This window comes from Athene noctua, chromosome 7 (genome assembly GCF_965140245.1).
Source record: "Athene noctua chromosome 7, bAthNoc1.hap1.1, whole genome shotgun sequence".
NCBI classification, from domain to species: Eukaryota; Metazoa; Chordata; class Aves; order Strigiformes; family Strigidae; genus Athene; species Athene noctua.
In genome coordinates, this window is record NC_134043.1 from 35,791,282 (window position 1) to 35,814,630 (window position 23,349).

General features: G+C 41.8%; 2 protein-coding genes across 4 annotated transcripts in view; one reads left to right on the top strand and one right to left on the bottom strand.

Annotated features, from left to right (window-relative positions):
• Nucleotides 1-6,239, bottom strand: part of STAT4 (signal transducer and activator of transcription 4) — a 43,107-nt gene extending 36,868 nt beyond the window's left edge. For both annotated transcript variants that reach the window (XM_074910663.1, XM_074910662.1), the window contains exons 1-3: nt 6,148-6,239; nt 3,595-3,723; nt 1,937-2,081 (exon numbers count right to left, since the gene is read on the bottom strand). In XM_074910663.1, coding sequence (XP_074766764.1) covers nt 1,937-2,081; nt 3,595-3,722 — 273 coding nt within the window. In that variant the 5' untranslated portion in view covers nt 3,723; nt 6,148-6,239. The remainder of the gene's footprint in view (nt 1-1,936; nt 2,082-3,594; nt 3,724-6,147) is intronic.
• The window catches only part of MYO1B (myosin IB), a 171,678-nt gene that overhangs the window by 13,134 nt on the left and 135,195 nt on the right, over nt 1-23,349 (top strand). Inside the window, exon 1 of one of the 2 annotated variants that reach the window (XM_074910657.1) lies at nt 6,999-7,218. The exons of the other annotated variant lie outside the window; for it this stretch is intronic. The gene's annotated coding sequence lies outside the window, so the exon portion shown is untranslated. Of the gene's footprint in view, nt 1-6,998; nt 7,219-23,349 lie in introns of those variants that run through there. 2 annotated transcript variants of the gene reach the window in all.

Below are 23,349 nucleotides of genomic sequence, written 5' to 3' on the forward strand. Positions count from 1 at the left end.
TGCAGGTTTCTGCACCCCAAGGGAGCAGAGAGACCTTGCTGCTTGAGGAAGCTTGCTACATCAGGGCCTTACAGTGCTACAGGGTGATAGAGAAAACAAGTTGGTGCATGTTGCAATGTGGCGTTTCTTTTCAGAGCCAGCAATCAAGTGAAATGATGATTTAGGCTACTCCACGTGGACCTTTACTGTGGCTTTATCTAGAGAAGGAAAAGACCAGCTCTGGTGCTGGCTCTGCTGTTGCTGTAACTACTATATGGTGACCATAACCCAGCTGTACAGATGTCATGGGGATGCCTGAGCATTTTGGCTTGTTCTGGAATTGTGACTCAGATCCTTGCTACCTGAAAAACCACTTAATCAGAACTCACTTTAAACTGTCCTTCTCTGTCTTTTCTGGAATAAGCCTCCTTTGCTTTGTGCTCTTCAGGAAGCACATCATAACATAATTTCCAAACACACCAGGATTTAAAGAAAATTATTTTCATTCTGGCTGTTTTCACACTGGCTGTTATGTAAAGTCATGCGTGTGTGCCCAAGGCCCGATTACTTGTCTCAGTATGCCAAATTTCATAGAGCATGCAGAGCTGCCACTTCAAGTTTTGGTAAAAATTTTAGAATAAAAGAAATGGTCTGAAGAGAAGGAACAGTGGGAGACTTTAATTTTGTAGAGCCTGTACCAGTCCTTCTCCATGCACATTGTGATGGTATAATAAAAAATGAACGATCTTTTAAGCCAAGAATACACCAATGCAACTGCTTGTTTCAGTGCCCTGAAGTGCTCTTTCCATGTGTATGTTACTGTGGGAGAATTCCTTTAGGAAGGGGATATGGCTCTGTCTCAGCCCTACTGTGGCAAAGTCTGCCAAGACTACGACAAAAATAACAGGATTAACTCTTCTGTTGTTAACTCCATAAGCAGTTAAGTAAATTTGGTGTTTGAGCAATACCGAAATTATGGATAGTGCTGCTACGCAAACCAGAAAAGAAACAAAAAGCACCACCAAGTTACATGAGACTTCTTGCATAACACCGGAAGAAAAAGTAGTAGTGATGGAAATACTGTCACCTTTTTAAGAGGCCACCATTAGGGATAAAGCATAGAAAGACACACAGCCGTAAAGAGAACAAAATAATTGGCTAGGTCACGCTAAGATTTTCCAGACCAGCGTGTGTATACATATATATATGTTGAAAAAAGAACATGCTTTGCAAGCAATATATTTGTCATTTACTCATGGAAAACACCATCAAAGAAGAGGAAAAACCCCCAAACTTTCATATAAACTCAGATGTATATCTGTTTTATGCAGAAGACAGATAGATGTCAGGAAGTAGGTGACTAATGAAGTGGAACTCTGAGAATCCTTGCCTTAGATAAACAATTATTAGAGAAACATTCAGCCAATCAAAATAAATATCATTTTGCAGAAGCCTAACGGAAAATCCTTTAAGCCATTCATAACAAATAATCCAAGCTAAGCATAAAATAGCAAGCATGTTAATGATTTACAGGGGTTCCTTTTTCAGGGTGCTGCGTTAAGCCCCAATTATGCATTTTTATTCCACAGTTAAATACCTGTATGTGTCTGAAAGGTGGTAATTACAGTTGTAATAAACATGAATCTCTATAAGCACTATACAGTCTTATTTTTAAGAGCTCAGTGCAACACAGATACACACAGAACTAAGAAGTCATGTCACTTGTATCTGAGCAGCGTGTATTAAAATGTGAATTGCTGTTCCGCAGAGTAACTGTCAGTGGAATTATTATTCTGAATTATCTTGTTGAAGGCTTGGTCCTCCCATAGCTGCTTGGAGTCTACAGCAACCAGGACAGCTCTGAGCTGTGCGCAGGAACAAGCTGCGTTCAACAGGCTAGGCACTAATTTAGGAACCAATAATAGTATCCAATTTGTCATCTGAAGTAACCACCCACCTGTAGCAACTTCCTGATTCTTTTCAGGTTGTGTATCAAGAGAAGATTCTTCTCCTGTGAAACCCGGTCCAGCTGTTCATCCACTTGTATTAGCAAATTCTGTAAAAGGATCGTTGCCATCGCTTCATTGTTAGATGCAGCCTCCCTAAAGAATCAATGAATGAGAACCACGCATGTTTAAAATGTCGTAAAAAGTGACAAATCTGTCTGCACAGAAAATTATAATCCATTCAGAAATCTAGGGAGCAAAAAAGGGCTTTAAATATATGGTGACTTGCATATAGTTAGAGGTTTGTGAGTAACTGTTTTTATGATCCCTTTATTTATTTTTACATAGATATGCTGCTACAAAGACAGGGTGAGGATGTTAGCACAGGCTATGGAGGCAGCCTGAGGGGAGACAACCAGGGTTTTCTAGTCTCTGGTGCAGTGAATATTTAAATAATTTTAGCCTACTTCTCAGAGGAAATGGAGTTTATGCATACTGTCCCTCTCTGTCAGTCACACAGATAAAATTTCTGAATTTGCTGCCCAGTTGCAGACAGGGGGCTCAAAGTCCAAAAGATAGTATGTTCTTACAAATTTCACAGAAAACTGGCAAGTTGGTAGAGGGGAGGAATCTAAATTAGTGCCTCCACTGAGGAAAATGGCAGTAATAACTTGCTCCAGGAGGTAACAGCCAGATGGCCAGTCAGCAGATACGTATCTTCACCCCAGGCACCAGATGAGCCTTCGACTGGCCAAACTATTTGGGGATACAGGAAGACTCTGAAGCTACTGGTGAAGGGTATGTAGGGGACAAAGGATGCAAACACACACAAAAACAGGCTTTACTGGCTCTGCTGTTTATGCAACAGCTTGGTACATGAAGGACAATAACATTAGCAAGCAAAATGCAGGAAGATAGACTTTGGACTGCATGGCATCCTTGTCCTTGGGATATTCTCTCTCTTTGCTCCCCCACATCTGCCCTGCTAAGTCTGGTGAAAAGGAGATTTTAATGTTTCCCATGTTGCTACAGCCCCATAAACCACTGAGCTGTAAAGGAAAGATTCTATTCCTTAGCAGATTTTTTTGTTTGTTTTACCATAGTCCTCCAATAGTCTTGCAGATTTATCTTGAAAAATGGAGACGTCTCTTCCTGGTATGACTAATATAAACTTTTTTTTTTTGGCATTTATTTCTGAATTTTCTTACGATAACTATCCAGTGAACTCAATCCAAATTTGTGCATAAATTCACCTTCTAAAGAACAGTTCCTGCAAATAGCTGGCTTGTTCCCCAAAATTATATATCCAGACAGCTTTAAGTGCAGTATGGGACAAGTGAAAAATTTTATGCTGCAAGAGGTAAATGTATAATGTATCCAATGAAAACCAATTTGCATTATTTTTTTTTCTATGAAAAATATTTAACACCATTAATTTGTTAGACCATTTTTATGGGATTTTGTTTAAGTTCAAATGAAACCTCACCTCCAGACATTTCTTTAAATTTAAATTTTGGCAGTTCAATGGGCTAAATTTGTAAGTAGTGGAATACTATTTTTGCAGTGTGAGTGCCTCCACAGTTCACAAAGGAGCACCCTAAAATCTGCCAGATAATGAAAGAATTGTTCATGACTGAAATCATATGAGAGGGAGTAAATTTAATCCTACCAATCTTGGCTTTCTATCCATTGTGCTAGTAGGTGCCGGATTTCCATGGGGAAGTTATCATCATAGAACTGGTCTACCTGCTCCAAAAACTTTATTTCCAGTTGTTGAACTTGACTCCATTGGGACATACTGCAAAAGAAATATTAAACATGTTTGGCCATTGAAAGGTGAATATAAATTAATAATCCAAAGTGCATACTTTCATTGTAGTTCTTATATACTTTAATGTTCCTGTTTTATTCTTTCAAACGAGACAGTACTTGACTAAAATTAGTCAGCTAAAAGGAAGATGGAGAAAAGTGAGCAAGACCATTAAAAGCGGTTCTAGCTCTTGCACTTGAATGAGTACCTCTGCCAATTTCCTTCCTTTAATGGAAATGTTTTAGGATACTGTATGATGCTTATAAAGCAGGGAAATTTACACAGCATCTCTCATCAAGAGATATAGCTTAGGATTGTACTTTTCAAATCCACGTAAAACTATTTTTATGAAAGAGTAGTAGAAAAACAACTCTCTTTTTAGTGAATTCATACCACTCAAATTTTTCCTAAAGCCATAATGATTGTATGTTATTGTGCTGTTCCCAGAGCCCCACATCTTCTGTTTGTTTTATATTCTAAATTGTTTATCTAGTACATCTTTTCCATTTTTAATTACCATAGAATTCTGAGATTTGATGTTACAGAAAGAAAAAAAAAAAAGTGGAGAAGCACAAAGTCATAGGAAAACTGTAAGAGAAGCAAAAGTAGTGTCACCCAATGACAGGCTCTGAAATTCTTACTGAAGAAAAACCTATCCCAAGTTTTGGATGTTTACTGACATACTGGAGTTAGAAGCTTGGTTGTTCCAGGTTTTAGGTGGGCTGAATTAATACCTGCCCTTTTCCATGGACTAAAGAGATTGTTTAGGGTGAGCAGGCTCTCTACTTAGACTCCTCAGCCTGAGCGACTCTCTCTCCCCTTAGGAGAACATTACCTTTCTGGTACTGGCACTCTGGGGTTGCACCACATCGTCATTAATCCCACTGGTGAAACCACCATTTTCATTGTGACTTTTTCAGTGCAGAAAAGACTAAAGATAAAACATTGCCCCAGGGTAGGCTATGCCAGGCTGTAGAGGGTTGAGAACAGGTGGTGGTGGATGAGCAGAGGAGAGGGGTGCTCTAGGGCCTGCGCCCTGGGATCTCAGTCCTCTGGTGGGTTCAGCCCACACCCTGATCCCATACTAGAGGTTGTCTTCCCTTTCGTCAGGACATTTGTTCATGTTAACAAACTACACAAAATCTAGTGATGGGCTAAAGACTGCACTGCAGTAGGTCAACATACTACACGTTTGAACATTTTTGATAGAAATTTTTCCTGAACAAAGACGAGATTTCATAAAAATTGACATTTTTATAGAATGTAGATTTTTTTATAAGCAGCTTTTCTGTTTCTAATTCTGAATCATAGTTTCAGAATGTCAGCAGTTTGAAGTAGAGAATGCATCATGTCTTTGATCCTGTGGTCTTTCATTTTGCATTTTCTTAAGTCAGAGGGGAAAAATAAAAAAAAAAAAAAAAAAAAAAGGATTAAGTATGTCAAGGTGTAACATAGCCCTGAGTACTTACTCATGCAAAAGTAAAAGTGACAGGTTTTAGTTTCTCCTTAACAAAAGCTGGGTGGGATGATTCTGTGTGTGGTATGAAAGACACTACATAACGTCAGTGGAAATGTGCCCAGTGACATTTCCCTCCTCTTTATTACTTTCATTCAGAGATGAAAAAGTATTGCCTAAACAATTACTTCGTTTCTTTATGTTGTGGGGAAGGAGTAATGCACAGGAGTGTTTCACTGTCTTTGTTTCCATACCAACAGTCACACAGAATCACAGACCTTATTTCTTGAGATACATCCAAGAACCAAGTCACGATGCATTAATAACTCATACCCAGAAAAAAAAAATAAAATAATAAATTTGTAAGCCTGTTCACTTTCAATGGGCCTTTTAATTGCAATTTCTGGTGATTCTGGTGATTATGCTATCCCAAAAAGATTAGTAAGAAAACTTAATAGTATTATCTAAAGAGAGAAAAAGAAGATTTAGTCCAGGCTGCAACCCCCTCAGGCCTCCTACGTGTCGTGCAGGGATGCATAAATGCTTGCAAGGCACGCGGGTACAGCGTGTAAATGGGATTTTTGGCACATATCTTCGCTTTGCGCAAAAGGAGTCGCACGGAAAGCTAAAAAGCTGGGAGAGTTGCAGTTTATCCCGGGCGGCCCCGAGGGCAGCTGGCAGAAGCAGGCGATGCACAGGAAGGTCCAAGGCGAGTATTGCACCGTCGGCAGCGCAGCTGCTCGACCTCCCCCGTCAGTGCTCGCTTAAACGCTGCTGCTTTTGTCTCCCTGCCGGTTCAGCGCCGGCCGAGCGGTCCGGGGATGCCGGCCGAGCGGTCCGGGGATGCCGGCCGAGCGGTCCGGGGATGCTCGCCAGCCTTCCCCCGCGCCCGGCCCGCTCCCGCCCGCCGAGGCACGGGCACGGCTTCCCCCCACCCCCCCGGGCGCCCCACTTGCCTGCGCCAGCGGGTCCCGGCCGAGCCCTGCTGCCGGCGGCGGCTCCCTCCCTCCTGCCGGCGGTGGCGGCGGCTCGGCTTTATGCGTTGCCCGCCCCCGGCCTGCCGGCAGCGGCCTTCCTGTGCGTCAGCCGGGCCCGGGCGCCTCAAACCCCCACAGCAATGCACCCCCCGCCCCGCCGTCCCGGGGCACTCCGGTGGTGTGAAACGGGACCGGAGAAACAGAAGTCGTGGCGATTAGCGAGGACAGTTCAGAGGAGGAGGGAGGTTTTTAAGTCTCCTGACGATAAATGAGCATTAAAATCTTTCCGGGGGGGTGGGCTGGGCAGGGGCCCTGGGCCCGCCGTGCCGGGGGGAGCCGAGAGGCGCCTCCCCGCGCTCCCTGCTACAGCCCAGCAGGCGAAGGGCAAAGCGCGTCCTGCGAGGAGCCCGGCGGTGCAGGCCCGCTGCCTACAGCATCCCTCGCTTCACGTATTGCCTGGGGTGCCGGAGCTTCACTCCAAGAGAAAAGATTTGGTCCTCACCCTAAAGAGTTAGCGATCCAACTGCCTATCTGTAAGTAATATTCTTACAGCAAGGGTTATGGCAACAGAGACATGCTCCAAGTATTTTTTCCCTAAAGAAGTATATTACTGGAGAGAGGATTTCTATAATAGCAGGTGCAATGCTGCTAAAACCAAAGTGAGTGGAAAATGCTAAATTATGACCGTTTCAAATCCATCTGACCTCAGCACAGAGCTTGAGTGGTGCAATGCGAAGCAGTTGCAATCTACCGTAAAGAGGGTCCTTTTGACTGACTGTAGTTTTATTTGTCATGTTTTGTCTTACCAGAAACCCCCATCATGAGAAAGGTTTTTCTGCGCCAGGCTGTGCAAACCTGGAGTAAGAGGGGATGCTCACAGAACCCACCAGGGAGCCATCTGATGGGTATTACACTCTCTGTGCACTGGGAGGAACATGAAACCGTGTTCAAGTGGAAAAGCGAGGTGCTGGAGATGCAGTTAAGAGGAAGGTGCATGTCCCTATTGATGTGTAATTATATTTTCCAGAGAGAGCAGACGGGGAATTGAAAGTGAGGTGAGAAGCTTTGATACACAGGCAACTTTTAAAAGATCATATACAGGTGTCAGCAGCTGACCCATGTCTGAGTAGTGGCTGGGTAGACATATTCACTGTACAAATGCTGGAAAGGAGATTTGGCATTCTCTTTAATACCATTTAGCAATCTTTCAGGTGTATTTGTATACAGAGAGCCAGGATCATAACAGAAGTTTGCAAAATCCTGATTTATAGAATTGTGTGGTTTGGTACATATTTCAGCAGACTATTTATTTCTGTTATTCTTTTATGTTGTATCATTGCGTATTTGTTCATTACCCTTTTCAAGTGAGATGAGGTTGTAACATACTAGAGGATTTTCTTCAACCCCTTTTTTTTTTTTCTAAATGAGCACAGTGCAAAATCACGTTAACTTTACAACCCAGAAACAAAAGCTAGGTGTATAAGGCTGAAGGAATGCTTCTGTTGCTGTTCATGACCAGACGCACATCTAGTCCGAAATTGCATTTTGACTTCTGAAAGTGCCTGTTCTTGGTTCTGATTTAACTCAGCTGCCGCTGGCTCAAAAGAGCTGACACTACAGCAGAATGACAATATTTTCACCGACTTTTGTTGGGAACTGGGGACCAGACTGAATGTCAGATTTGCTCTCTGTCCGAGGAGGTCAGTTCCCAAATACAGCCAGAGTTTGGCAAGTCTTTGCTCAGACCTGCTATCTTTCCTTAAGATTTCAGCAAGTAGAGGAAGCTATACAGCTGTACTTCACTTACATTTCTGGTTTTGCTGATGGATATCCTGGTATTTCATTTAGAATGCATACACTCACATGCACTTTATAATCTTTCCATAGGACTGTGTACCATCGTTTTGTATACGTGATAAAGAATCTTAGGGATCAACTGGAGTTTTGTCAAATTTTGTTTTTTACCATTTGGCAAATTTTCATCATTTTCTAAGGCAGCAGATTTTTTCATGGTTTACTGTGTACCGGTAAGCTTGTGTAGGTACCACATCGGGACACTAAATTAGTAATTTGAGGACCACCCAGGAAACAACACTGATTAATAATTTGATTTTGTGCCGTCAGTAGGGGGAACTATTGCACTGTACTTTTCTCTTTAGCCTTTAAATAAAAACTGGTAACTTTTTTTTGATTGTTTTTAGATTAAGTACTCATTCTCTGAGCATCCTTACATAACTGCTATCCGTAAAGACAGGTAGTTTATACCATCCCAATAAAATAAGACAGTAACAAGTTTCCAATCCCTGTTTTGCTTGCTGTTTGTCTGCTTAACCTAGAACAGAAGCTATATGGTGGAGTGGTTGCTAGTAAGACAATACCGTGCTTCCTGTTATCTGATGCAAATATCATGCTTGCTTCAAGAGGTCATGAGAAAAAAGTTCAGTTAGGTGTCATTCCCAAAACCTAGGGTAATCAGAGGCCATTCTTTATCTAAGGTCTAGAGATCAGTTTCTGGGAAGATGGTTCCTATTCCCCTCTCCCTCCCCCTCCCCCCTCTCTTTCTGGCAGGTACAGCAATGGAGGCTGGTCAGTTGTTGGGATGCAGGGCAGCTGGATGCTGGATATGAGCCATGGCTGTGGAGGTGGGAGAACAGGGGTGATCCTCACAGCAAGGCGTGCAGGAAAATGAGTGGAGTAGCTTATGACCTTACAGTGGGTCAGGGGGAAACCCTGGGACTTTACAGAAGCTCACTGGAAACCGTGGAAAGGAGGGGCACTTTGTCTGGAGGAGGGGAATAGAGAGGCTTGTGGTCCTAGGACGTTAGAGTTGGATGGTCAAAGGGTTTGAAGTATATGGCTGAGCATGAAGAGGCCTGAGGTGTGCATGGGAAAATAAGGCTTCCTGAGTGGGGGAGCTGTTTGAGGAGCATAGGTGGGAGGCAGGAGGATGTGGAGCAGCAGAGCATGCTGTCAGGGTGGTGAGGGTTAAGGGGTTCCCTTCTGAGGCTGAGGGATGGATCAGCTCTATGCTTGTGTAAGAAGTGTCAGTGGGATGTGTTAGCACACCGTGAAGGATGTGATGACGGTTGGAGATGTGAGGGAAACTGCTGTGGAGCAGGACTGAGATGAGAAAAGATGGTCTGGGTCAGTTCAAGGAAGCTCTGGAGGAGAGCTACGCGGATGGGATCCTGGAGGAGATGGCTTGAGGCGTGCAGTGATTACGGTGGAGCTAACACATGGGGAGAGTGTGAGAGAGGCAGCTGTGTGGGCTGAAAAGAGAAGCTCAGGGGCAAGGAGTTGTGGCTTACAGTCAGTGGAGGAGTTCAGTAAGGCACACAGGCAAGGCAGGACAGGCTGAAATGATGCTTGTGAAGTTGAGGACAACAAAATAAAGAGCCTAGGGCAGCCCATGGAGGGGAAGGAGTTTCTTCAGCTGCAGTGAGTCACAGCAGTATGGTGAAGGTGCAGGTTGCAACCCTGGAGAGGATGGATAAGCACAGGCCAGGAAAGGTTCAAGCTATTGTTGAGTTTGGCAGGTCAAGGTTAATCTTCACTGTGTAACATTTCATTCCACTTCAGTGTTTCAGCACCGGTCGAAGGAGGAGAATAAGAAGCAAGTGTCTAAATTGTGTGGGTTATTTAAAGGGAAGAAAAAGTTTCAAGTGATGGAGAAGGAATTCAGGCCATGGTAATCTTCTCATCAAAAGTTCACAATGTTGTTTCTAGGAACGCTGAGCCAATTTATTACTTTGATCTGTCTGACCAACCTGTAATCAAGATTATCATCTCTTATGTTTGGCCTCTAGTCATCATACTCCTTGACTAACCTTTAATTAGAGTATGTGTCATCTGTCTTTTACATAAAGGAGGCATTTAGCTTGTACATGCTATACATACGTTATGTCTTGTATCTGAACTGTTCACAGATTTTCTTCTTACATTCAGAACATGGACTTCTGGTCTCAGGGAGACCAGTAAACACTGTAATCATGAGAAATTGTCTTGCTGACAGTGTAGTTCCTCCTAGTCAGCACAGCATAAATCAACAGTTGAGTGTGCAGGTCACATCCCTTACTGTCCTCTATTTGGAGAAAAAGGCAGGAACAGCAATGTTGTCCTGAAGTTACATGCTGTAACAAGCTGTTTATGAATAGTGGAAACAACTCTTAGCTCTGTGTTTGTGTATAGCTAAAAGGCTGATTGTTATGCTTACAAAAGACAGGATTTTTTGGCTGTTTGGTTGTTCTCAACTGCCGAAAAATCTTACTGTTTTCCCCCTTCCAGTAATGAATGAACCATATGTGCAGATGTATAAATCCCTGTGAAATAAAGATACATAGCTCACCCAAATTCAAGCTGATATCGGCTAGAAAAAAAACCCCTAACTTGCCACATAGAGAATAATGAGAAATCAGGAATTGTAGAAAATGAAGTTTTCTCCCACTGAGTTGGGCTCAGTGCTATACTGTTTTCATGGCAGCATAGCCTTTTGATACTGCAGTCTCCAGTTTTGCTTTTTGCGCAGGTGCAGGTAGAATGCCCACTCAGCAATGCAGGAGCAGGTCAGAACGAGTGCCCTGTAGGTAGAGGACTTACCTCCTAAGGCTTTTTGCTGGAGCTTGTGCCTGTGCCAAGACCTCTTCGGCCCTAATGGAGGGTCCATGCCCATCCCTACCGCTGGGGAGAGGATCTTCTGCACCAATTCATAGCAAGATCAAAGTGAGAAGTTATTCTGTCAAGTTGGGACATCAGGAGTTCTTTTATTGTTATCTTTGAACAACAGGTATGTTGCTTTGATGCATGCCTTATTTATTGTTTCACCTCTTGATGTCGTATTTGCAGTTTTACACTGGGTGTTTTAATGTGTATCCTGGGAAAACTCGGAGGCATTGGCTGTCAAGAGGAAAGGTTTGGATGTTCTGGTGAGTTTTTTCTGGGAGGGAGGTACTCCTCTAAGGAGAAAGAAGCCTGTGCATCTCTCTTGTAGAAGTTAAGGCCAATACCACTTGGGGTCCTACTGTCACCATGCAAACTTACACACTACTAAAATTAAGGTAGGAAAAAATTACCTGAAAGGCCTCAATTCCACCTGAATGCCAATCTGTCATTGTTTATGGAAAGGGCACGTGTGGAGAAATGGAGGAAGCATGGAAAGAAGTGAGGGCAAAGAAAATAGTTTAGAAGAGCAAGGAGAGGGAGAACTCTGGGGGGCCCTGTGTTAATTACCTTGTAGTGTAAATTTAACTTCCTTTTGCTAATGAAAAATTGCATATGTGGAATATCACTGTAAATCTGCTGTGCCCTCCTCTGGTAACTGGTAACTATTTTTTCAGCAATTTTCATTGCTTTAACTCTTCCACTTCCTAAATGATATTGTGCAAGTGTAAGTTTTACTTTTCCTGTATTAATTTAGAGTCAGGTTTCCTTTTTTTTGTTTGTAGTTGTGTGGATTGTTAGGAATGCTGGTAGTGCTATTTTAATAGGCTTTTCCACTCAGTGTAATCTGTGGGTGCTTAGGAAGCTTTTTTCTTATTTTATACACCACCTTCTCTGTCAATTGGTAATGATCACTTTTTGTTTGTGCAGAAGCTGAAGACTTTGTGATTAGTGGTTTCCAAAGTAGAGTGTGAGAAAATAACACAGAGTCAGTGTGATTTGGGGAATGCTGTGGTTTTGTATATATGTTCCTGCGAGGTACAGCTTGGAGGGCAAAATGGAGACCCCTGGTGATGCAACTTGATTAGTATGTAAGTCAATGTCAGCTGGACAAGACAAAAGAGAATTTTTTTCATAGTAAGCTCACTTGGGATTTGTGCCGTCAATAGTTACTTAAGTTCTTACTGCCTTCCTTGCCTGGGACCAAGATGACTAGGCATAATGGTAATTTCTGAGCATACTTAGGAATATTTTCATTTTGCAGTCTCTTAGGTCCTTAGAGGAGTCCTTGAGTTTTATTAAGCTTGCTAGTTCATGCTAATTGCAAAACCCAGTTTGATGCTGAACAATGACTTCCAATTGAAAAGATCAATAATTTTAGAACTAGTAACGGATCGTGCTCTGAGAAGATAACTTGGCTAATTAATTTAATAAAGTCTTTTCACAAAGGGAGCAATTAAACCAAAGTCTGATTATGTCTGCTAGATAATACTTGAAATATTCTCTATTAAAGTTACAGGTTTTAACTCTGATGGTACCAAAAGAACCTCTTGATTTATGTTGCTCTCTGGAACTCCCTTTCTTTTTATATTATTTGCGTAACAAAGCACACATCTTCAGAAATAATGCCAGATTCTTCCTTGGCTAGGCAATAAGGTATCAACAAATCTTGAGGCATTTGTACAGTTGACCATACTTGTATTGTTGAGTATCACAAGGAGGACGGCAATCCCATGCCTGTCACGGACTGATTGTCTTCCTTCTACGATGTATGAAAATGGTATTTGCTTGGACCCTTCTATTCCTCTCCAGCCTCCTATAACAAGTCCCAGTCAGATGAGATTTTATTTTTCCTTTGTAAACCTGCCTTTTCCTGGATCTCAGCCCCTCAGCATGCTGTAGGTAAGGACTCTTGTGATGGGAAGGTTAGCTGCGAAGTGGCATGTCCCTCACTCACTGCAATTCCCATGGCAGCGAGGAGGGAGGAGCAGTATGGATGAGTATAATGACCCTGTATTTCTTTTGAAAATCATTGTTTCTGAATTTTCAAAGTGGATTTTTATAATATGTTTTGAAGTTTTCAGTATGAATCAATTTTTAGTATGATCGGTTCAATACCAGAAACAAAACCAAGCTCGTTTTCACTGGGAGACAATTGGAGTGTCTGTGGGTGCAGAATGACATAAACACAGTTTAGCACTGGAAGTTGTTCTAACAGTGTCAACAAAACTCATGGTGTTCCCTTGTCCTCACGAAGAGAAAAAAGAGATTTCCAAAGCTGGCTAACATGAGGTGGAATGCCAGTAAGGAAGAAAGCAGCTTGTGGCCACAAAAGGACATAGGTAAAACGAAAGCTCAATTCTTTTGCCAGTCTGTGGTCATTCAAGCTCACGTCTTGTGCTGTCCCTGAAGCTGCTCTGGTCATGAGGGTGGGAATGGGTGTTCTCCTATTTCTCCTGAAGAAACATATTTGAGATTTAAGGAGAGAGCTTGCTGATTCACCGTGGCCTAGTCATTCAGGCAGTCCGGCATCAGAGTCCAAGGACTTTGCACTTCATATGAAGAAGTTATGTCTGGCATACATGCAGCGGGAATCAAAGCCTAGGGCTCTTTCCAGCAAGAGCTGATGGCCTTTGTGGTTGACCATAATGATGCTTTCATTCCTGGTCTGGATGAAGTGGCAAAGCTTCAGCTGTGGAAAAGTACTCCTCATCCTATCTCTGCTGACTCATTTATAATTTCTAATATTTAATGTGTATTTCTCACATTTCTCAATACTCTGAATACAGAATAAAGGGTTCCTCTGTACACTTTGTATCATTGATCCTAAACTAAACATGAGTGGAAATCTGTGATCTCAATTTTCCTCTTCTCTCCCTCTAGTTCAAGATCTCCAGCATCTGCCTGGTGAGAATCTGCGACTCTTAGATTTTTTCAGACAGGGAGCCCTGATGATGAGGCCATCTAGACCAGTGTTTTTCAAGTTTTTTTTATTCATGTGTCCTCCTAAACTTACTGGAAAAAAATCTGAGAATTGCCTAACTTCTCTTTGGGGGAAAAAAATTAATCACAAATGCACTGTAGAGTGCTGCCACAGTAGTTATCATTTTCAATGAAAAATAAGGCAAAGCTTTTGAATTATTATCATTTTTCCAGTGCTGATTTTGTTTAGTTCTTTCCATACCTAGGAATGTATGCATATCTTTAAAAAAAAAAAAATCTTACTTTGTGGATAGTTGTTTTGCAAACTGCTGCATGAAGGTTTATGACCTACTTGTGACCCAGAGATTGAGAAGTGTTGATCCAATAGCTACAGCAGTGCAGATAACCTACACCACTAACATTATCTTTTGTCAAAAAACCACTGAGTTCTCTGAACTCCTGAGAACTGAGCAAGAGATTCTCGGTTAAACTGATGCTAATATCTCTTGTGGTATTTTTTTTTCCACTTTGTTTTACAAGCCATATGTTGTTGTTTTTTAAAGTGCTTTTACTGGGAAGGAAATAAAATAATGCTGTACTTGAATGCACAGAGTGGTTGCAGCACTGGGAGGTGCAGGGCCCTGAGCGATGCCAAAGGTGTGGTATTATTGAAGGCTGTAGTATTTTGTAGTATATGGCTCAGTTTATAACTTGTTTCCTTGAAGCCCTAGAAAGAAAACAGACAGCTGAGGGGTTTTGCCCAACTGCTTGTCATGCCTCCCCTTTGCTGAGAGAGGCAGCTCTGCAGTGGCTTGATGACTGGCACAGCCGTGGGGGGCTGAGCCCAGGGGGCACCTCAAAAGGGACCTTCACAAACACTTGAGAGAGGGAGGTGCAGCCAGAGACTCTATGCTCTATAGTTTGAAGACAACATCTTGTGAAGTGCCATTCTCTTGTACACAAACTTCTTTTTTTTCTTGAGACTGTTGGAGCCAGGAGTGTAAGTGAACATCTGGAAGGAGAGGACTGCCCTTGTCTGAGGAAGCAAGTGATCTCTGCCCCTTGGCAGCTCCTATGTCATCAGCTATGACTACAAGCCGTACATATGAAAATATAGAAACACATTTCTTAGTATTAAAAGAATATTTAGCAACAGCAATTAGTTATATATGCAAACTTAAATGGTCATACTCAGCTGATGGGAAGAACGATCTTGATGCATGGTGTTAAATTTTGCATACTTCTGCAGCTAGATTTGAATCTTCTGTCCTGAGCTCACTACCAGTGTTGTGTAAATCATACCATATGTTAGGCATCTTCAAAAAAAGCCTGAGCAAACCACACAGTAATTAAAGTGGGATTTTTGAATAATCAGGCTGGTTTTGCTTATTTGAAGATTCCTTGTTTTGCAGTTCTGCTGAGAACAAGTATCTTTACATTGCTTTGTGGTCTGCATATTTTTTTTCTCAAATGGAGGATCCTAATTCTGAATAAATGCAGTAATCTATGGTCTTTGTGCCATGTCTGTTAGCATTAAGAGGGGAAACAACTATGAAGGGATTTCCCAAATTCAGCAAATTATAGCTAGGGGACAGCAAAGCCTACCGCGTCTCGAAACTTTTCCTGTTTCATCAGTCTGAAGAGATACAAGTGTTGATAGACTTAATGAGGTTCTCAAATGACAGGAGGTTGTGTGCTGATGTGGGAGTTCTGTGGTGACTCGGAGGTGGCCACAGCTGAAGTGCATGAATGCATTTGTTTGCAAGCAATGTGGTTATATTGCCTGAGTTCATCAAGGTAAAGACTGTGTTTCCCATGTACCTTTCTTTACCAAAAGCTAATGTTGTGCTAAGTAGCAAGGAATTAGCAAGAAGGCAGCTATAAAGAGATATCTTGATGAAATTACCAAAATTTGGAGTGAAGGAACTGTGCTGCCATTCAGAAAATCCTGTTGAGAAAGACAGTACATAAAATGAGGCTCTAGCTCATCTTACAGAAGTAACTGGTAAGGATATAGAATCATAGAATCTTAGAATGGTTTGAGTTGGAAGGGACTGTAAAGACCACGTAGTTCCCACCCCTCAGCCACGGGCAGGGACACCTTCCACTAGCCCAGGTTGCTCACAGCCCCGTCCAACCTGGCCTGGAACACTGCCAGGGAGGGGGCAGCCACAGCTGCTCTGGGAAACCTGTGCTAGGGCCTCACCACCCTCACAGGGAAGAATTTCTTCCTTAGATCTAATCTAAATCTACCCTCTGTCAGTTTAAAACCATTACCCCTCATCCTATCCCTACACCCCTGATGCAGGGTCCCTCCCCACCTTTCCTGTAGCCCCTTTCAGCACTGGGAGGCCGCTATAAGGTCTCCCCGGAGCCTTCTCTTCTCTGGGCTGAACACCCCCAACTCTCTCAGCCTGTCCTCACAGGGGAGGTGCTCCAGCCCCCTGAGCATCTTCATGGCCTCCTCTGGACCCGCTCGATATAGCTTGTTTGCAAATGAGACCTTGGTCCCATAGCTGCCTTTATGTTGTGGTCTAAACCCGGCTGGCAGCCAAACACCACGCAGCCACTTGCTCACCTTCTCCTGCCCAGGGGATGGAGGAGAGACATGGAGGGGTAAATGTAAAGGAGACTAGTAGATTGTTTAAAAAAAAACAGTTTAATAATTGAAATGAAATAAAATTAAAATAATAATGATTATAATAATAGTAATAATGGAATATACAAACAGGAAATGTACAATGTGATTGTTCACTACCCACCGACTGATGCCCAGCCTGTTCCTGGCTAGCAATCCCAGAGGAGAGAAAATCCCAAAACTGCAAGGCCAGAAGTGGGAGTGAGCTTCCCAGCCAACCTTCATCTATATACTGAGCATGATGTTGTAAGATAAGCAATATTCCATTGGACAGTTTGGGTCCATTGCTCTGGCTGTGCTCCCTCCCAGCTTGTGTACCTGTGCACTAGCAGGACACGGGAAGTTGAAAAGTCCTTGATTTCTTTGCAACAACTGGAAACATCAGTATGTTATCAACAGTCTTCTCATAGCAAATCCCATACTAAATCGAAAACACAGCGCTGTTCTAGCTACTAAGAAGAAAGAATTAGTGCTATCCTGGCCGAAACCAGGACACTTTACTGGCCTAAACATTGGCTTGGCTTCACAGTCTGCCAGCTGGGTGGAGCATGGAGAACTTCTTAAAACTAAGCCAAAGTAATGTGTGTTATGAGGTGTGTTCAATTCCAGTATATTGGAAAGCAAGCCATGTCTCACACTGAGATTCAGACTATCCAAGGAGCTGTTATCCATTAAAATGTGAGATCAGTATTTTCTTCCATGAGTTGTAAATATTCTTTCTGAATATGGAAAATAGGCTAAAGAGAGTGCTTGTTGGAAAAGGCATTTCAGGCAGACCAGGAGCAGTTCAGATTCAAATTGTAGAAGCCCATTTGGTCTTCCATAAGTGTTCAGGTTTATATATGTCACAGCATCTGCCAGATCACAGCAGCAAGTTGTTCTTCACTGTAATAAAATGTTTCATTTGTTCTAGTATCTCCTTTACTATCTTGGTATTGCCCTCAAAGATTTTTTTTCTAATTATGGTTCCTTTTTTTGTTTCTTCCTTTTTAGTGTCTATATCTTACTCTCTAATAGATGTTGTTTGACCTGGAGGAAAAAATGTGTGATGATGACCACACAGATGCTTCAGAGTGGTGAGGTTGTGAATCATTTATGCAAAACAGAAGTATCAGATTGATATGTAATGAGCTTTATTACAATAAAAATTCTCTCTTGCTGTCATTCCTTTACATCCAGCCTAGAGCCAGGCTTAGAACTGTTACTACTCTCCTTGTGTGTGTAGTGATGGTGCTTAGAGGCCCTGGATCAATTTTGCTAAACATTATATGCATCTCTCACCCAAAGTGCTTATTATTTAAAGGTAAATGGATATGCAGTTGAACGAGCACTAGAAATGTAGAAGGGAGAATAAAAGGTGACAGCAGAGTAATGATCAGTGTTCAAAGCAGCAGTCACATTGCACAGCTGCCTCTTCAACTGAAACTTTGAGGCAAAGTCCCTTAGGGTCACATGTTTGGCTTTCAGTGCCTCTGTTTCCCCATCTGTAAAATGCAAATATCTATATTCATCTGGCAAGTGTGTTGTCCTGCTCCTAAAGTTCTTGTACGAGAATGCTATTGTGATGGCACAGCTGTTATTTTTGTTAATGGGGGCCTCTGGTATAATTAGAACTGCATATCTAAGCTTTTTCAAGTAGATGATGTTATTAAAAGCATCATTATAAATAAGGGAATTCAAGTACAGTATGGGTCACTTTAAAGATCACCTCAATCATCTGTCAACTTTCGTTCCTCTTCATTTTGTTTTTTGTTTCCCCAGTTACTTTCTTTTGTTTGGGGGTGGGGGGGAGGGGGAGGGAGTGGGGGGGAAGGGGGCAGGGGGAGTCTGTGCAACTATGTATGAGGGTCCCCTGACACATGGAACCCAAACAACCAGTGTTTCTGTTGAAATCCACATGTAGAGATGTGATATATAACAAACCAAGGAAATACTGGTGAGATCATACCCAGAAGTGACTATTAGGTGTAATTTGGGAGGTTTAGTAGCAGGAATGTTTATAGGCATCTTATTAATTTAACTTGGGGAAAACTTTCTAGATTATTCATTGTTGCTTGAGTGTTCACACTGTAGTTTCTACCCTGTGATTCTGTTTTTCATGGATTCCAAGATTTAAAACCTTAAAAAAATCAAAACATACAAGAAATAAGGATTTGGATTGTGCTAAGAATAATATTGAAACAAACTCTTTCCTTGTACATAACTTCCTTAATCTCTTCTGTGAAATTTTAAGTTTGGTTTTTCCTGCTTCCTTCCCATTGACCTTGACTATATGGAAAGAATCTTTGGAACATAAGCATGAGTAACAGGAGTTCAGAGGCATGAGCAGACACCCACATACACTCATCACCTGGAATTAGGTACTTTCATGACAAAACAGGGTGTAGCATAAATCTGTTTGGATATATCATTTTAATTGAGCAAGAGTTGCTTGTAGAAACACTAGTCAAGTTGTGTTGTTTGTTTTGTTTGTTTTTTTTTTTTATAAGGGAAAAGATGATGCAAGTGCAAATTGTTGTAATGCTGAAATACTGTAGGTGTAGTTTCAGTGGAAGAATAATACAGTCAGGACTAATGTCTCTGATATCCTGCTGGTTATTTGAAGGTAGCAAAATACCATTTTGGTGCACATGCTAAAACTTGCCACTATATTGTTTAATTGTAACTACTATCATATGAATATTTAATTTAAAGGAAATAGTAAAAAACCCCAAAGGCTTATTTTTCAGTTTCATCAAACTATGCTCACCTACAAGTGGTGACTGAGTTCCCTTGAAATTCTGTTGAAGTTAAATATGAGAAAGCTTGTCAGGATTTTGAGGCTTGCTATGTATTTAGTACAGCTCTTAACTCTCTGGCTTTGAGACATCCTGAAGTACATTACCTACCTTTGTATTGTTTCTCGGCAAGAATTGATCGAGCTTGATACACTGGCAAAGCAGAACTTTAATTATCTTTCAGTACTGTGCCTGAATGTACATGCCTTTTTATGAGACAGTAGTCAATTTTGCACTAAAATCACCACTTCTTACAAAGCTGTGCAGTGAAATAATGGTAATGTCACAAATCTGCAGGTATGGCTAAATGAGAACAGGAGCTAGCCCTCTACTATAGGCATGTATCCTGTATAATATTGACCTTACCAGTAAGGACTTCCAAATTGTGAAAACCAACATGTACAGTACTGTATTTATAAAACTAGGTGATGTCAAACTTCCTGTTGCAGAAAGGGAATTGCCAGATTTACTAAACTACATTATTTCTGTGAAGTTTGGTAATCTCTTTCTCTTGTTTCTTTCCTTTCATCACAACACTAAATGCCTTGAGCTATCTGTGTAATGATTTCAGGCAGCAATCCACGTTGTTAGTTTATTTCCCCTGGGTATATCTGGTGTATTTTTGAAAGTCAATTTAAAAATTGCATGGATCCATTTGAAAGGAATACAGCAGTTTCCGTTCAGTTTTGCCTTATGAGTGCCTCTAGCAGGCTGAATTATCAGAACAACGCAACTTCTTGGAAACCTAGTATGGAATGGTAGAACACAGCTCAACAGGAAAGGTGATGTTTAACACATCATGGCTCTGGTATTCGGTGCTCTGGGTGAAGACTTGCAAGACCGGGAAAAGAAAATCACACATAAGTAATATATGCACTTAGTCACCAAATCTGTATAGGCAGATGCCACTGCTTCCACTTATGTCTTTGCAGGTAATTGGGCAAGGCAGTGAACACAGCTAGCTTTAGTCACAGATTTTCAGTTGCACCTTGAACTTTAAGGAGCTGAACTCACTGAAACCTTAGTTGAGACTGAACCTCTGATTTTTCTTGCCATTAAATAAAACCACCTGGAGATTACCAAGTTGGGCAAAAGCAAATTTACGAATTTTGTATTTTCCGAATCAGAGCTGATTAAAATGTTCAGCTCAATTCTGCAAAGATCAAGGCTGCTCAAGATGCTGAGCTCTGCAAATGGCAACTAAATGGCAATGGCAACTGGTGAGCACCCTCCTGGATCTAGCTGCCCCTCTGCAATGTGAGCAGTCAGCATGACTTCTAGCCACAAAGATCTTGTACGTTGTGTCTGAACTGGTACGCCGTGGCCGGTGCCTTGTGTCACTGCAGTGCAGCTCTTTGTCACGTTTCACCCAAAGGCTTGGAGAGCAGTTTGCTAAACCCTGTGAGCACTTGTAAGAGTCAGCAAGGCTGAACACAGCTTCTGAGCTCAGTGACGGCTGAGCTGCTTCCCTCCCACTCTCCATTCTTCCTTGCCTAGCTAAGCAGCTGTGAGCTTTGAATCCAAAAATGTGGCAGCATTAGAGAGGGTCCTGCCAGAGCTACTGTCCCTTGAAGCTGTGATGTCTGTAAGGGCAAGTCCTGTGCCACTCAGGATTCAGAGAGAGAAGTCGTCTGAAAAGCTGGCCTCAGCTAACCCATCCCCAAACATTTCTCCAAGTGTTAACTGCTTACCTGAAAGACCCCCCCAGATGCTGTTGTATGTGTTTCCATTCCAGGTTGCTGCTCCCTGGTGCTCGGCTCTCATGTCTCACATCACACCTTGCTAGGGAACGTGTGCTGGTTTCTTTCTTGCCTCTCAGTTTCACAGGTGCTTGTGTCTAAAGGCCACCACAGTGGTACCAATCAGGTGTTCTCTGCATTAAATGTCACTGGATGATCTGCATTTCCATCTCTGGTTTTCTAAAGTGTTTTGCCTATCTGTTTCACCATGGCCTTAGTATTTAGTTTGGGTCTTACTTCATACTAAAACCAGAAGAACTTTTTGTCATCTTCTACCAGAGAAAAGTGATTGAATATCAGGCTTTCCATTTGTTAATAGCTGCTCTTGTGATAGTTGTGGAAATGCTGTTATGATTGAGCAGGAAAAATAGATAAATAGGTTTGCAGTCCAGAGATGTGTGCCCTGCAGTTCTGCTGTTATTTTTAGAAGACTTGTTTGTATTTTAATTAAACCGCATGTTCAATTTTAGAAGAAAATATTTTACTATGATCTGCAATATAGTTGTTAAAATAAGAAATTGCCTCACTCGATAAGCAAGAGGAAAAATTCAGGTGCTCAGCCCACCATGTGTGTTGCAATATGCTAAATGCAAGAAATAGTCCTCTTTATTGGGTTCACATTTCCTGCAGAGACTTGAGGTACAAACCAGCTCACCAGTTTATGACATCAAGGGTAAAGCGGAAGTATCACTTGCATTGCCTAAGGAAAGAGATAATAGTTATGAGACTGTACTTTAAAAAAATGGTGTTGATCAGTTCATCTTATAAAAGAATATAAACAAGCCTCCTGCTGGCCAAGTGTGAAGAACCCTATAGAAATGTTGGATTTATTTGTGTGTGCGTGTAGAAGGTGTTTCTGCTAAAATTGACCTCCAGCTTTCTTCTGAGTTCCTGCGTGGCTCTGGAAAAAGCTACACTTACAGAGTCAGAGTTAATGGATTTTATAATTAAACACTTTCGCTTACAGGACTCTAACTCTTGTTCAAGACGCATGACATCTCAGTTAATGCCATATGGCTCGCTGATTGACAGCTGGATAAACACGGACTTCATAGGGATTATTGCTTGGTTTTCATAATGCCTTGTGTGTTTGACAGGCATGCAATCTATGGACCTTAGGATACTTTTGAAATTTGTCTCTCTGGGCTGATTTTGAGCTTCACAGAAACAAGGTTTCCTTTGTGTTCAGATGGTGTAAAGACTGTACTGGTTGGTCCACTTGCAGGCTCATATGTTTAGTGAAAAACATAAGGTCTTTGATTTTACAAGGATACCTACTTTTAAGCCATTTCACTGAATCAAGAAAAATTGGGGGGGGGGGGGGGGGGATATAGTTTAATTACAGCAGCCATGGTGAGGATGGATTGACTCATAAGCGATAAAATTCTGGATGTGTTTGATGAAGCGTAATTCAAATAGTTGTAATCCAGGTTTAGGTGATCCTGTTGGAACAGAGGTGATATGATTTCTCCTAGTAAATGAGACATCTAAATGAAGTCCCTTTTTAAGGAATACATAGCACCAGAGGATACTGCAGGTGTGAAGCTCACACTCTTGCAGCTCATGCCAAGTAATTCTTCTTAAATGATACACTGGGGCACTATTTTATGTAACTTGCCATCAGATGACATAAATTCTCTGACAACTCTTAACCACACTGAAGCAAGCATTCTTGGAATAGGTTGTAGTACTGGAGCCAAGCAGTTAATCAGGTGTAACATGAGGCTTTGACATGATTTACTGCCTGCTGGTAGCTTGTACTGGGACTGTATTGTCCTTCTGTATGTACTGTATAATAGTTTTAAGCTGTCCTTGGACAAGCCCCTATTGTAAACAAGCTGTCTGGCTTAACTGGGATATCCTGTAAAAATATGTTAATAAAAACTGAAGTCATTGTAAAGGATCCTATTCCTACTCTTTTGGTTTCCCAAACTATTCCCACCAGTAAAGTATCGCTCATGCTCTTAACTCTTGCTGCGCTGAGGCTTTGCTGATGCCCGCTAGTGTTGCAATACTTGTTTCAAAACTCATCAGTCATTGCGTGTCATCTCAGCTGTCTGCTGGTGAGCATGAAGGCTCTCCTGCTTTGGCTTATACTATGCAGAAATTACCACCAAAATAAATCTTATTCTCAAGGGGTCACAGAATTTTATTAACACTTATTTCATGTCCCTTTGTGTCTTAGCTTAGTCAGATCTATGGAGTGAGTTCTGAGGTAGTACTTTATTTAAGTTAAAGGAATTTTTAAATGAGGTAACTTGTGTTTGGTATTAGTATATTATGTCAGGTCCTTGTAGCCTCCAGCTAGTAGGTCAAGATACAGCAGCAAACCCTTCATGGGGTGTAATTTTCAGGAGATTCTGAAAGACATCCTAAAGACATTATCAGATATCATTCACTGAGGACAACCTGTACTAGACTTTCTGGCTCAGGAATAGATGCTGAAAAT